Source organism: Cataglyphis hispanica, chromosome 1 (genome assembly GCF_021464435.1).
Source record: "Cataglyphis hispanica isolate Lineage 1 chromosome 1, ULB_Chis1_1.0, whole genome shotgun sequence".
Classification (NCBI taxonomy): Eukaryota; Metazoa; Arthropoda; class Insecta; order Hymenoptera; family Formicidae; genus Cataglyphis; species Cataglyphis hispanica.
In genome coordinates this window covers 527,983-543,814 of record NC_065954.1, presented here as the reverse complement: position 1 = coordinate 543,814, position 15,832 = coordinate 527,983, and the positions used below count along the sequence as shown (strand labels likewise).

The 15,832-nt window shown below is 41.2% G+C and overlaps 3 protein-coding genes across 3 annotated transcripts; 2 read left to right on the top strand and 1 right to left on the bottom strand.

Annotated features, from left to right (window-relative positions):
- Nucleotides 1–1,515: 1,515 nt before the first annotated feature.
- On the bottom strand, nucleotides 1,516–1,977 carry LOC126853402 (uncharacterized). The gene has a single exon (XM_050599116.1). The coding sequence runs from the start codon at nucleotides 1,975–1,977 to the stop codon at nucleotides 1,516–1,518; it is 462 nt and encodes a 153-aa protein (XP_050455073.1).
- A 290-nt stretch (nucleotides 1,978–2,267) lies between these two features.
- LOC126853396 (uncharacterized) lies at nucleotides 2,268–4,124 on the top strand. The gene is made up of 3 exons (XM_050599104.1): nucleotides 2,268–2,273; nucleotides 2,957–3,182; nucleotides 3,247–4,124. The coding sequence occupies exons 1-3, from the start codon at nucleotides 2,268–2,270 to the stop codon at nucleotides 4,122–4,124; spliced, it is 1,110 nt and encodes a 369-aa protein (XP_050455061.1).
- Nucleotides 4,125–11,929: 7,805 nt separating this feature from the next.
- On the top strand, nucleotides 11,930–15,144 carry LOC126854653 (uncharacterized). Its single transcript, XM_050601590.1, has 3 exons — nucleotides 11,930–11,931; nucleotides 14,753–15,008; nucleotides 15,079–15,144. Coding segments are annotated over exons 1-3 (324 nt in total).
- The last annotated feature ends 688 nt before the right edge of the window (nucleotides 15,145–15,832 follow it).

Sequence of the window (15,832 nt, the reverse complement as noted above, 5' to 3'; positions counted from 1 at the left end):
GTCGATGACATCTCTGATTTTAACATTAGCGCGATCGCTTCGGATTCGCCATCAGGTTATATTCTCGAGGTCGATCTGGATCCACAAAATAAACATGACGCGCACGCTGATCTACCGTTTTGTCCGATACGGGATAAACTTCCAGGTAGGCAGGAGGACAAGCTCTCGCGACTCTATGCGATAAAAAACGTTATGTTATACACTATCGCAACCTGCAGCAGTGTACGCGTCATGGTCTTCGCGTCACAAAAATACATCGTATTGCAATTTGCTCAATCCGCATGGCTTTGCGATTACATTGAACTCAATACCCGATTTAGAATGAGCGCGACAAACAATTTTGAAAAAATTTATATAAATTAATGAATAACGCGGTATTCGGTAAAACTATGGAAAACGTGCGCAATCATGTTAATATAAAATTATTGACGAAGTGGGACGGACGATAATTTTCATAGTAGAAACGTGTTTTCAGAAAATTTAGTCGTCGTTGAACTGCGCAAATTTGAGGTAAAATTCAATAAATCGATCTACGTCGGTATGTGCCTACTTGATATATCGAAAGTGTGTTTATACAAATTTCATCATGAATACATGTTACCATTATATCGCGACAATTGTAAAATAATATACACCGATACAGATAGTTTAATTTATTACATTAAATGCGACGATGTATATGAAAACATGAAACGCGATATCGATAGATTTGACACGAGCGATTATCCAGCTAAAAACGTGTATGGTATACTGGTAAAGAAAAAGAAAGTCCCGGGCTTGATGAAAGATGAAAATAACGATGCCATCATGACCAAATTCGTTGGACTTAGAGCAAAAATGTACGCGTTACGAGTAGATGGTAAAAATGATACAAAAAAGGTTAAAGGCGTCAAGAGTAACGTCGTTGAGCGTACTACTATAACTTTTGACGATTACACGCAGTGCCTTCACGAAGAGATTGAAATGACTCGACAGCAATCATATAAGGTCAAAATTGCATAATATATACCATCAAAATATATACCATCCGCGAGACAAAAATTGCTCTGAGTCCATACGATGACAAGCGGTATATCGTACCCGAAACGACCGACATGTTACTATGGGGACACTACCGAATACCCTTATAATGTAATGTAATATAATGTAACATAATATAATTTAGTGCATGCGTGTGTGTGTGTGTGTGTGTGTGTGTGTGTGTGTGTGTGTGTGTGTCTGTGTGTGTGTGTGTCTGTGTGTGTGTGTGTGTGTGTGTGTGTGTGTGTGTCTGTCTGTGTGTGTGTGTGTGTGTGTGTGTGTGTGTGTGTGTGTGTGTGTGTAACACAATGTATTATACTATAGACTACCAAAGCAGGAAAATAAAAAAAATATACATTTATCTTTATTTTTCTTTTATATTTTATGTGCTGTACACATCTTACATATATTTTTACGTATTTCAGATTCTTTATATGTATCATATTTCATTTCTTTTATATATATATTAAAAATAAAATACTGTTTGTATATGAATTAAATTACATTGTCCTTGTGTATCCAAGAATTGTGCGAGCCATCGAATCCCAACCATTTCACGTAAACCTTGTCACCTTTCTTACGCAGTACTTTTTTCACGAGATACATGTTCGGATAATTTGCGCGATGCAACTCATGCTCGTAGAATGCTCCAGCGACAGATTTCTTATGATAGTCCTCGAGTAAATAAGTTACGGAGTTAATATGCTGCACTTTAATAATCTTAAACACCTTGATGGTCCAATTCGGTGTATAACCTTTTTTGAAAATCGTCTTGTATTTGCTAACGCGTATCGAGTCATCTACTTTGAACTTTGCCGGACCCGCTATCTTTATCGTACTGTACACCGTAGCCAAGAGTTTTTCGGCGATCGCGGAGGTAACGTCGATGGGTCGCATACCGATCGTTCGATGTTTGCGCGCGTTGTAATCCGATACGAGTCGCGGCAACTCATCCATTCATTTGCAAGTTCCGTTGAGCGTAAACATTTTCCACATGTTGTTCTTTAAGGTGTGATTAAATCGTTCGATGACTGATGCCTTCAACATCGAATACGTTGAATAATGATTGATGTCATGTTTTCTCATGAGGCGTTGCACGTCGGTGTTGTAAAATTCCTTACCCATATCGGTTTGCATGTTTCTCGGACATCTCTTACTATCTCGAATTATCTCAGAGATAGCATTAGCCGTCTCACTTCCACCTTTACTCTTGAGCGGTACGGCCCACGTATTTGCTTAGCACATCAATGACGGTAAGTATGTAGTGGTGGCCTTTGTTGAAACGCATGAGTACGCATCTTGACGATGTCAGCCTGTCACAAGTCATCGTATCCCTGCATTATGACAAGTCTTCAAGGAAAATTTCTTCTCGCCGTAGCATGCAGTTCCTCGACGAGTCTTAGCTTCTCGATATTTTAGCGGTGCAACTGGTCGGCGCGTAATAATATATGCAAGAAAATTACATTATGTTTTATAATATTTCAAACTTTTTTAACCATTCAAACAGTCGTTTATTTCCGTTGAATTTCCGTTTTATTTTTATCATTTAATAGCTGTTCTTTGTCATCAGTTTGCCGTTTATAAAGGTCCGTTAGCTGTTCATAGCCGTTTTTGATCCGTTCCTGAGCAGTTTGATAGCTGTTCCTGAGTCATTCCTGAGCCGTTTGTTGCCGTTCATTGCCGTTCGTCAACTGTTCATAGCTGATCCTAGATCGTTTGTTGCTGTCCATTGTTATTTGTTGGTGTTTTGTTGTCGTTTGTTGATGTTTGTTTTCGTTTCGTTGTCGTTCGTTGGCGTTTCTAATCTAGCGTTATTCGCACGGAGCTCGTTTACCACAGTCTGCAACGCTCGCACGTCCTTCTCGAATGCAATAAGCTTCTAGTTTGACTCTTTCTGTTGATTCCGCAACATTTTAATGTACTGATCCACATATAGTTTGTTGTACGATATCGGTATCAGCCTCAGATTGTGCTACACGGCGAATCTTGCATGCCCTCGCGTCAAAGCTCGGACTCCTGCCTCAACATCCATTGTCGACATTGGCGGTTAACCTACTGGCGCACGGGGGCCGAGTCGAGGTCGAACTCACGCCGACAGTCCGCTGCTGTGGGTCTCGTCCCTCGTCCTGAAACAACTGACGCTGTACAACAGTGGAATCCGGGTGAGCCGCCAGACGTGGCAGCACATAGAAGACATCGAACTCGCCGACCCGGACTTCTTCGCAGCCGACCCGGTAGAACTTTTCCTCGGCGCGGATGTGGGCGCGGTTATTCTACAAATCGGTCTTCGACGTGGAGGACGTTGGCAACCTGTGGCGCAGAGAACGCTGGGTTGGATTTTGTCGGGTTCCGTCGACACTTCAGCCGCAACCCGGTCCGCCCAGTCTCACCAATGCTGCAGCGACGACGACCTTCACAGCTTGGTGCAGGAGTTCTGGCGACAGGAGGAAGTCGATGCCAAGACTGTTCCACTCACCACGGACGAGCAGGAAGTCAAGGATCACTTCGTCCGAACTCACTCACGGGACGCCAGCGGCCGCTTTGTTGTGCGTCTCCCGCTCAGGCTGCCTCTTCCAGACCTCACGGGAATAAAACGCACCGCCGTCCGCCTGCTCGGGCAAATGGAGCGCAGGCTCGCCCGTGACGATCAGCTAAAGCAGCTGTACACGGACTTCATGCGGGAGTATGAAGTCCTGAGGCACATGTCTCCTGCCCGGCCTGCCGGCGCTGCTGGACCAGCCGACTGCTACTTGCCTCACGCCCATGGCGTGATGCGCAAAGCAAGCTCGGCCAAGATTCGAGTCGTCTTTAACGGCTCGTCTACGGTTCCATCAGTAGCCAGCCTCAACAGGCATTTCAAGGCGGGTCCCAATCTCCTGCCCGTCTTGGAAAACGTTTTGCTTCGGTGGCGAATCCATCGCTACGTGCTGGCGAGCGACATCGAAAAGATGTATCGCCAGATACTCGTCGCCCCGGAAGATCGGCATCTACAACGAATTCTGTGGCGTTCCAAGGATCAGACTACTCCGCAGACCTTCGAGCTCAACACCGTGACTTACGGACTGGCCTGTGCTCTGTTCCTGGCAGTGCGTTCTCTGCGATAACTCGCCGACGACGAGGAGGCTCACTTCCCTCATGGATCAGCGGTTCTGCGCCGGTATGTCTATGTGGACGACATCCTTACGGGCGCACCCTCCATCGAGGAAGCCATGGATCTCCAGCGGCAGCTGACAGAGCTGTGCACGGCGGGTTTCAGCTGAGAAAGTGGTCGGTCAACGACCCCCGCCTGCTAGCGCACATCGCGCCGGAGCACAGGACACAACGCGACCTATTGTCTTGGACGCCGCAGGAGAGTCACGCTACTCTCAGCCTCCACTGGCACCCGAGAGGGGAATGCTTTTCCTTCTCCACCAAATCCATCACTGTGGCAGCTTACACGAAGCGGTCCGTCCTCTCGCTGACGGCCCGCTTCTTCGACCCACTAGGCTAGCTGCCGCGGCGACCGCGTGGTCACCGCGCGCGCGAAGCGAGGCGGCGTTTTTGCGACCGAGCGAAAACGCGCGGCATCAGTAAACACCGTCGCCCTTCTCGATGGATCCAAGATGAAATTGTGACAAACAAGTCGCATAAAAATAGTCGGCGGAAATGAGCAAATTTCGAGAGCCTTCTGGATCCTTCGAGAAGGCGGCGACTTTTATAAAAGTGAGCTGGCGGCCGTAGTCCGCGCAGTCCGCTAAGAACAATCGACGTGTGCACGCTATTCTAGATAACAGAAATTCTGTTTCGTGGAGAAATATTCATATATTTCAGTGCCGTTGTGTGACGGAGTTATTCCGAGACAGACGATTTATCGCTGTTCATCCGTTTTCGCGTGCAAATTACGATTACAGTCGTATGATACGCGTAATCTGTCGTGTGACTAATGTGTGTATCGTTCTAGACTTAATCGCGTTGCGATACTCGCGGATGTGTCTGTCCGTTGTCCGCCTCACTTCGCGCTTAACTTTACGTGGCACGCTCGCTCGCGCATCCACATCACATTCGCGCACAATATGCATTACCGATGCGAGCGACGTTGATAGATCGATTGATTAGTTTTGTCGAGACATCATTTAATTTATAATAATGCCGGCGTCGCAAAGTTCTTCGATGATCGATAGGATCTCATTATCGTGAGCGTTGTGGCCAGCTCGGCGCGAAGTATTGAACAATCCACGATTCACCAGCTCGTTGGCCTCGCATCCCAATGCACATAGTCGATCTTGTTGTCGGTTAGCGTCATCGCGCGAGGCATGAATATTCCTTTTTCAGATTTTTTTTTACGATCGACATCAAAGGTGCGATTATTTGTGTATATTTGTATCCCCTGTTGCTCCGTAATTGGCCTTGCGCATCGTAATTGCGTCTATGCGCGCTCGTTGTCAATAATATGCTCTTGTATTTCTGCATATTATCCTCCGTGTAAATGATATCATCGGACATTCTCTTAAAGATCAACTCGTATAATCCTGTATACCATTGTACTTCACTTTATCTATTATTATAGAGTCATCTTTATTAATATCGAATCGTTTGTTACCGAGCATCATTTTATTCTTGTCTAAATATATCCCTTATACGTGATCGCTCTCGTTTTTTTCATCGCCACCGAAGAGAGTACTCATGTATTTTTGTTCCAGTAACCCCAAGTGCTCTCGCAACATTTCTTGACCTTCCGACGTTTGCAATTGATTTCGAACGGACGTTACGAGTGAGTCGTCCGTGGTTTTGAAAACAGCTTTGCTCGCGAGTGATTCGGGTATCGTAGGTTGCACGATTCTCGTTGTCGCAGTTGGTGTAGAGGTTATCGGCGGTTCATTCGGTCATTCGATCGTTTCGATTTATGCGATGTTAGTGAGCAATCCGACTTGGCGTTTCCTCTTTTTCGGTGTCGCATCCTGCTCTTTCTCATCTTCCTCCTTCTCGTACCGCTTGTAACGTTTCAATTTTCGCGTCAGCATTACTCTCCGTCTCATTCTTCACCACGATCGAGTTAGAGTTATCGACGATCTTTTGTAGCGGTCCGATGAGAGGTCTAAAATGTCTGTTCAACATGATATCCTCCTCGATCTTACCTCGGTCTTCAAAGCGCGATTTCTTGCGAATCGATTCGCGCGTCTTCGCAATTTCCCTCGCAATCTTCTCGCGCTCGCGAACATCTTCGCTCTTATCGGTAGCAACCATCGCGGAAAAACAAAGTGTTGATCACCTTTCACCCTGATGAGATATCGGCAACGACTAATCGTTTTGCGGTATCGCGAACACGTTAAACTCCTTTTCTGTATCGACCATCATTGATCGAGCTGTAGTCGGTAGCATCGTATCATGCTTGCGCTTCTCCGCATCGTCCCCCATTTATTTTAATTTGTTATCGCAATTTATCACTTTGATTATCGCCAATGTTTGTTGCAAATCTCATTTTCACTGCTGACTGAGAGGAATGCTGGATCAAACACCTATTTATAGATGTGCGGATCCGCGAATCGCACAGTTGTAAAAATGTTCATCCTGCTATCGAGATCTGATATTTGTGATTTAAGCGCGGAACAGTTACAATTTGTGCCGAAAGCCATTCTGCTGCGAATGTACAGCTATCACGTCTATTATCTGTGGGACAAGCTTCCAAAACATATAAAGGCGGATTTCAAGGTTCAACTATATCGTCGCTGTTACGAACATTACAATCAACCGTGCCAGCAAACGCACATTGATGGCCCAGCACCGTTGATAAAAGATTACAGCGAATGTTGTAACGGGCCGCTTCACGAGCGGTTTCGCGTGCGCGGACAGCGCAATCGGGATCAGGGTTCGTGAAGGGTTTGAAACACAATAGGACGTGAGTTGAAATGTACATCGTTTATTTGCCACTCGATGGCAATGGTCAGCTGTTACAATTGTTCTATAAGTCGATACAATGATACTCGCGATGTTGTGACGCCGGTCTAGACGGTGTTTTGCGCGTCTAGTTAAATGGCCCGGCTCGTGGCGCGAGGCGCGTGCGGTGAGACAGGCGCGTGTTGTCGTTTCGCACTTGTAGGCGCGAAGTGCGCGCGGTAAGGCGGGCGCGTGTTGACAACGTATGTCAGTACTATCGATATCTCGCCGTGTGATATCGTAATAGATACGCGCGGTAAGGCGCGTATCGTATGCGGCCGGGTGTTCGGCGCGAATTGCAGGGTAGCAGCCTGCAGTTGGTCTTAGGCGTCGGTGTCGGTGACGCGGAGCGTATTCCCAGAAAATGGTCGTGGGATGCGTCGTTGCGCGGAGTTCGGATGGTCAGGTGTACAGATCGTAAGGGCTCGAGAATACTTGAGGAAATCGGCGAACTCGTCCACTCTCTGTCCTTTACGGAGGTATTATGACGGGATTCGTCTCGAGAACAGATAGTCGAGAATTCTCGACGGAGGCTGCGAACTCGTCAACCTCCGGGTCACTGTCTTTTAACGTTTTGGAGCGGTTTCTGGTATATTGTCTCGAGCGTACTGCTCGAGCGGATTCAGGTGCCGGTCTGGTGGTCGGTCGGGCTTTTTATACCTTTTCGGAGCGGTCGCGACACCCGCGCTGTTTACATCCCCTCGGGGAAAACGACGCGAGGCCTCCGGCGTTGAGCGTTCGGCGTTCGGCGTTCGCCGGAAACGTTCGGCGATCGGTTGTTTATGACAAACACCAACGTTTGGTGTTTGTCAGCTATCAGTTTTGATCAGTTTGTCAGGCTATCAGTTTTGAGGCCCAGGCACTCATTTGAAAAAATGATTGGCGAAAGGCGATCAGGGTATAAATTCACTTAACACAGCGTGCCGCGAGCACGATATAACATACTTTCGGAGCAATAATGTCATCGAGAGACACGTGGCTGACAGAATACTTGCCAAGAGAGCGCGAAGACGCATCGTTGCGAAAGACTCGGCTTTCGGTGAGAGAGCCGTAGCCACAGCTGTTTGGGCAGCGATGAAAGCCAAGACAAAAATCGGTATGGATACAGGTATGAAAACGAAGACAAAGACGAGGACGATGACTACGAGAAAAAAATCGACGAAAAAACGTATACTTCCAACAGCGAAACGAGATGTATTGCTGATTCTACCGATGTTGGGCGCACTCAGATCCTTGATCGGTGGAGCGGCTGGTGTGGCAAAGGCGGTGAGCGACAGCAAACCCGCACGGAGTCAACTGGAAGAGCTGCAACGTCACAATCGCGCGATGAAAGATTACGGATTTTATCTCGCTCCATACAAATATAGAGATGGATTGTATCTCGGCCCGTACAAACGTGGACAGGGAGTAATAACGAAGAAAAGAACGTCAAAGAGGTGTTAAATATGCCTAGGAGTGTGACAACGAACATACAATTAGAACAACTGGCGAAACACATGCGCGTACCGTACTTTAGATGTTTCTTTATGCGTGACTCGTTACTGATTGGTGGCATACGTCGAAACGAGAGCGATATCATAAATCTGGACAATGCAGCCGGCCCTAGTACTCATTGGATAGCGTATGCAAAGAGGGGGAATCGCTCTATATATTTCAACAGTTTTGGTAATCTTCGACCACCGAATGAATTGGTATGATATTTTAAACGGAACGTGATAAAGATCGAGTACAATCGCATATTCTTTCAAACTTACGATCAAAGAATCTGCGAACAATTGTACCTGCAGTTTCTCCTAACGATCGATGCATGCAAATTTAAAGCCTGATAATGCGCCGTTAAGATTCAGTATTCATTAAACAGCTTTGCCGACATGTCTATGACATTCACGCTGACCGGGAAGAGTAGCGTCCTCGCGGCACATTACCATCCAGCCGTGGATTTGAGCGACGGTGACTACGAGCGTTCTAACAAATTTTGAGACTTATCATACGATGCCGAATGTGAATTCCTCGAATAATAAATTTTATTTTGATGAGAATGACACGGAAATTATGATTCCCGAGGGATTGTACGAGATACATGCCATATATAAATTTTTGAAACATGCAATTTTACGGAAACGCCCGCGATGTGTAATTCGTTCCGGCAATCGTTTCGATAAACGCGGTGATATCCCGAGAGGAGATCATTCGAGCGAACGGTGACGAGGCTGTAGAATACCCGATAGTACTCCGTGCTAATTACAATACGATGAATAGCTAGATTAAGTGCGCTTTCAGAATAAACTTTAACAAATCCAACAACATCAGATCGTTATTGGGATTCTCAAACCGCATATTGCAGCCGAGACAATGGCATCAATCGGACGTACTAATTAATATCATCAACGAAAACATTATCCGCATAGAGTGTAACGTGACCGTGGGTGCGTACAGTAACGACAAACACGTTCATACGATACATGCATTTTCACCGAGTGTGCCACCAGGATATAAGATATCGAAGACACTGGCGCAGATCATTTACTTGCCGATCATCGCGCGCAGCATTACGAATCTAATGATACGCGTCGCGGATCAAAACGGACGATGCTCGATTTTCGAGGAGAAGAGATCACCATCAGATTGCACAAATGACGACGACAAAATTAACGTGCGACACATGAGATGCTCGTGTTGAACGACTCGAAGCAGACGAGAGATAATATTTTATGGGATCGATTGATAATATCATCCGATCATCATCATCATCATCATCACCATTATCATCATTATCATTATCATCATCATTAAGTTGCGCTAAAAAGACGAGAAAGAAACTCAACGCTACGAACGTTAAATTTTTACAATCTTCGCGGTACGAAATATCTGAGAAAACATGATCGATATCCTTAACATCGGGGGCGAGCCGGTTTTTGACAACCGTATTGTCAAGATCGAGACTCACACAACCCGTACGCCAACACGACGTTTGAGCACAGCGACGAGATACGAATACCTATACAACAACATGATTTGTATACGCTGCTGTATCAGAGTTTTCTATACATCGAGAGAAAATTCACGATAAACAAACCAGCCGAAGAGTCTGATGTGGCACTAGAAAATAATTGTATCGCGTTCATGTTCGATGAGATTCGATACGAACTCGATGTGGAGATTGATCCTAATAGAAATGTGGGAATAACAAGCACACTCAAGAACTATGTAACGATATCATCCGATAGAACCGTAATTATGAGGAACGCCGGCTGAGATGCGCACACTAATGCGATGGATATTTCAATTTTTGCGTACCACTCTACATGTTATTGGGATTTTGCGAGATTATAGATGCGTGGTGATTAATGCTCGTCATGAATTAATTTTAATACGATCGCGCAACGACAACTATTGTCTGATTGAAAATTTGACACTGGAACCTGTGATCGACATATTCAAGATACAATGGCGAATACCACACGTGATATTGAATGAGATCAACAAGCTGTTCATGCTGCGCGCCTTGGAAAGCGGACGATACCTCAGCATGGGTTTTCGCTCGTGGGATCTGTACGAGTTTCCGCTATTGCAGCGTACAACCAAACATTCGTGGGCCATTAAGACCGCGACTCAGTTAGAGAAGCCGCGATATGTTTTCTTTGCTCTACAGACAGGTCGGAAGAATACCATGTTCAAGGATGTGAGTCGATTCGACGACTGCAAATTGAACATGAAACTTTATCTGAACTCGGAATGTTATCCGTACGATATGAATCTGGATTTTGATAAAAACAGATGGTCGATTATATACACGTACCAGCGTTTCTACAAGAATTATTACGGGTACGAGTATCTCGAGCCGAGTCTCATCATCACACAGTTTCTACAAAATAGTCCGTTCGTGATTATCGATTGCTCTCGACAAAACGAATCGGTCAAGAGCGCAACCGTAGATGTGAGATTAGAATTCGAGTGTAAGGAGAACGTGCCGATGAATACCACTGCGTACTGTCTTATCATACATGATCGCGTGATTCAGTACAACCTGTTGATCAACGTTATGCGCAAAATTGCCTAAGTATGGCGGATGAGACGATATAAAACCTACAATGCATCAGGATCAATCGCAGTCTTCTTCTCGACGTACTGATATGAAAAAGTTATGTTCGTACTAACGTTCATGGATTTGGAAGGATTCCTCGGGATGAAATTTGTCGTAAAGGAGGTGGCGGTGCTGAGAAAGGGGACCATTCTGGCGCATTATATTTTTAAATATCCTATGCCATGGAATCTCCTCACAAAACCGACAAGTCATGTGCTTCCTGGCTGATTGCGAATTATCATGGATTACGATGGGATGATGAAAACGTGCCGTACAGCATAGCTAAACATTTGATTACATCGGCGGTGCTTGGTACAGAAGAAGATGACGAGATGCCGGCTCTCGTGTACGTCAAGGGGTGCCAGAAACGAGAATGGCTGGTGGATTTGCTTGAAAATTATGCGAGAGATATACTAATCATCGAGACTTTGGATGCTGATTATGAAGATATTGAATCTTTAAATAATTTATATGTTACTAATACTATACGATGTGGAAAACATCGTTAAGAATTGCGTATTACAAAATGTATTCAAAATATTTAATTTGGCCCAACGCCAAAAAGAATTGCGATATTTTAAAAAAATAAAATGTATTAATGTAATTAATGTTTTTCTTATTTCCTTCCACCACTCCTTTCCTCACGAGTTATTTCTAAGAATTCTTTTTAACATTGACCGTCTCCTCCTTCTCCTAAATTTCAGAGCATTAATCCCATCACATTGTACTTTGGAATGGGTGTTGTCACGTGCCTTCATTTTGTCTCGGGAAACGTAATAATTCTAGTCTTCAGTCTTGTATCAGCCGCTCGTACCAATGTTCCACTTCTCATAACCGATAGACAAAATGTATTCCGCTGAAGGAAGCAGCAATAGTGACAGACGCATGAATTATTATGATCCCCGAAACGAAATTAAGCCATACAAGAAACCGCTTGATTCGTAAGTATTACAAATTTTTCATATATATGTGTATATATATATATATATATATATATATATATATATTTTTTTTTCATATATGTTTTTTCCACATTTATATATACTTTTCTATATTTAATTGTATTCTTTTTTTCAGATGTAGTAAATCTCATTATAGACCACATATTTTGGTACAGATTTATGGCAGATTTGCATTAATGCACATTGCGTATAAATACTTGGATATTGGAATCAGCGTGGGACCTGCGTCCTTTGTAGAATTACATCTTAGCGATATATGAGAAAATCACATAACATTATCTCATGAAATGTGGGAAACGGTTATCAAAAGACGTGTTGATAGCGATTGAGCGATTCCTGCAATCAAATATCCATTCGTCGCTAAGAATTAAATATCTAGTAATGGAACATGTTAAAATACACAATGCTCGTAAAACTTACAGTAGACGATTCTTGCTTATACGTGAAACCATTAATTATATTATTTTTATTCGAACTCGAACATTGTATTAATCACGAATATTTAAAGCTTTATGAGAAAACTGAGGACGTAAATGTGATCTTTGATGTATTTATTCGGTGCAAAGTAATATGCCTAGTGCCATGAGAGAAGATGCAGTCAAAATTTTGCGCGAATTTTATGATAAAAGATCTGTAATACATTGCGAATTAGTAGCTTATGCTGTGGATGAACTTTTGTGTGAAACTTTGAAACGAGGTGATGTATGGTAATATAAATAAATGTGTTAAAAAAAATGAAAAAAAATGATTATCTATTTCTTTCGCTGCCCTTCCTTATATGTAAGATAGATATGTAAGCGATGGAAAAAACTTTTCCTAAAAAAAGGCTCTTAGGAAAAGACTCTTCTTGGAAAAAAAGAGGACACCGCAACGGTTCTATTCTTAGAAAAAATCAAAACGACGCCGTAATGGTTCTATTATGTTTAAATATTTTGTTAGAAAAAATTATTATTGTTATTTATAAATTCATGCATCCTGACCGATGTATCGACACCCGATAAACGGCTCTTCCAAGAAAAAAAAGGAATAAAACACCGCCATGATTCTATTTTGTTTAAATATTTCATTAGAAAAAATTATTATTAATGCGGTTGTGTTTGTTGGTGAAAAGAATTTTATTACATCAACCTTTCTATTACGCACCGATTGTAAACATATCCTAAATAAAAACATATCCTAAATAAACGTGCGAACATCCTCTGCCCGCGCACGTCATTCCCCTGCGTGACGTCATTTCCCCGCACGGCTTCCCCTCGCCCTTCATCCCTCGGAGGACCTAAATTAGAACTATCCTACCATAATGTTCGATTAAAATCGCATCAAAATATTTGATTTTTTTAAATGAAAATAGGGTTGAAAAATCCAAACATAGTGGCGCCAAACATATCACTGGCTGAGCTAGGCATGGATTCAATGATGGCGGTAGAAATAGGCATTTTAAAGAGAATTTGATATTTTATTGACAGAACAAAATATTTGAAAACTCAATTTTGCTGTACTTAGAAAAATGACAAATGCAACCGAACAAGAAAAGTATAATGCTACTGAAGCTGCTGCAAATAATTTGGACGGTTTCGAGATATTGACAAAAATTAAGGATTCTAATTTAAGTTCAGATATTTATGTAGAACTTGATATAAAAAAGGAAGTTGTTGGAAACATAATATTTCTTATATCAGAAATCGACGGATCTACCAGTGTATACAAACTGATAGACTCGAAAATTAAATCTTTGGCAATGTGTTTGCAACACGGTGCACTTACTATGCCGAATGTTATTGGTTCAATAATAGAATCTGCAGCATATCTTCTGCCTGTACGAAAGTATATGAAAATCTGTTTGATTTTTACTTAAATTGTTATGTATTTAAACAATAATATTTTATTATATACACGATCTAGCATTTTTTATATGTCTCATATATGTTTATGTTTATGTTTTAGTATATAACGGAGAAAATGAAAGATCAAAAAGAAGTTTTAATAGTAGGTTATTCATTTAAATCCTTAATTGTTATCAATTAAGGATTTAAATGAATAACCTACTATTAAAACTTCTTTTTGATCTTTCATTTTAATTAGCAAGATTATTAGAAGCTAAGAATTTCGTAGGACGGTTAATAATTATAGATGGAACTCCAGATTGGATAAAATTTTTGTGTAAAAAATTGCTTAATCATACTTCGCAACAAGAACTGCAAAATGATATTCTACTTTATTGCATGAAACTATATCTCAAATCTGACACTAAAATGGTCAGTCAATTATCAAAACCACATTATGACTTTTTATTATAAAAACAGTTTAACTAATTACATACAGTTAATATAAAAAAAATTTTTATTAAATACTTTATTAAATTATTTGTATATCGTTCTGAAAGTCTTATATATATTTTTAAATAATAAAATATTTTTTATTATCTTTTTTTATATATAATACAAATTACAAAAATTTTAAAAGATGTTTTAAACATTTCATTGATATGTAAAAATGATAATAATAACAATGTATGAGAATTATATAATATTTACAACAATTGAAATGTAGTGTTTATTTGAGAATATGTAAAATAAGTATCAAATTATAACAGTAATTCTTTATTACAAATTATTACTAATAATTAAAAAACAAAGTAATTTGACTTACATATTTCAACAATGCAGAAAAAATAATTAAGCAATAAGAATACAGATATGTAGTCTCCAGCATGCGAAAATACAGTATAAACTTTCATATTGTCTCAAAATACAATATATTTACATTATTTACAGGTTGCGTTAGACCTGAAAAAGTGCAGTACATGGGAAGAAAAATTAGAACTAGTTACTGCTCACTTTTCGAAGAAGATTGATATGTTCAGTGTTGAAAATCAAAAACTGTTATTTACAACGGTTTATGATCATATAATCACTATGCAAGATTATGATATATCATATTCATTACCACCCTTAAAATCATCTGTAGTACTATTAAAACCTACACTTACGCCTATCACTTTTCTTGAAGAGAATTATGGTTTACATAAGGTAAATTGTTTATTAAAGCATAAAATATTTTATTATTTTTAAGATATTTCTTAGGAGTAATTACTTTTAGGTTACTGAAAGTGCAGTGCAAAATCATTACATAGAAGGTACTCATGTCACAATGATGGAAAAATAGCATCATTTATTAACGAAGCATTGTAAAATAAATAACTCTGTTGATGCCTTGCCGAACGAATATCGATTAGTTAAAGGAAAGGTGGGCCGAGTGTAAAATACTGGTATTTTGATATAACGGTTTATTATAATAAAATAATAGAATAAAATATAAAGAAAAAATGTGCTTTTTTATTGCGATTAGTAGTTCTGGGACAGATTTTGTAGTGCAAAAGAATGTCAAGTGTTTCCTTGCCTGATCCACTTGAATGCGTCAGAGCGCGACTCGATATTACCGAAATTATAGCTCAAGGATCGAATTTTTTAGAAATTTCGATAGCTTGGATCAGAAACGTCGATGAATATCGAAAGCGCTCGTTAATGGTCCAACAAACTCTGTATCAATATTAAACTATTATTTAAACGATATTTTTTGGAAAAAATATATGATTAATTACTTTATTACTTTTATTAAAAAAATATGTAAAAATATAAATATTTAAAACTATTTAATATAATGAAAGATATATATATATAGGACTTCCGTTTCCAGTATCGAGTAAGGTGCTTCGAGGTGGATTGAAGTGTGTGTTTTGGTAGCTTTTGGGTGACAAAGTGAGGAGTGGAAGAGGTGTGAGTGGATAGTGTGAAAGCGTGGGTGTGAGAGAGTGTGGAGGGTTGAAGTGTGAGAGTGAAGGAAGGTGTGAGGG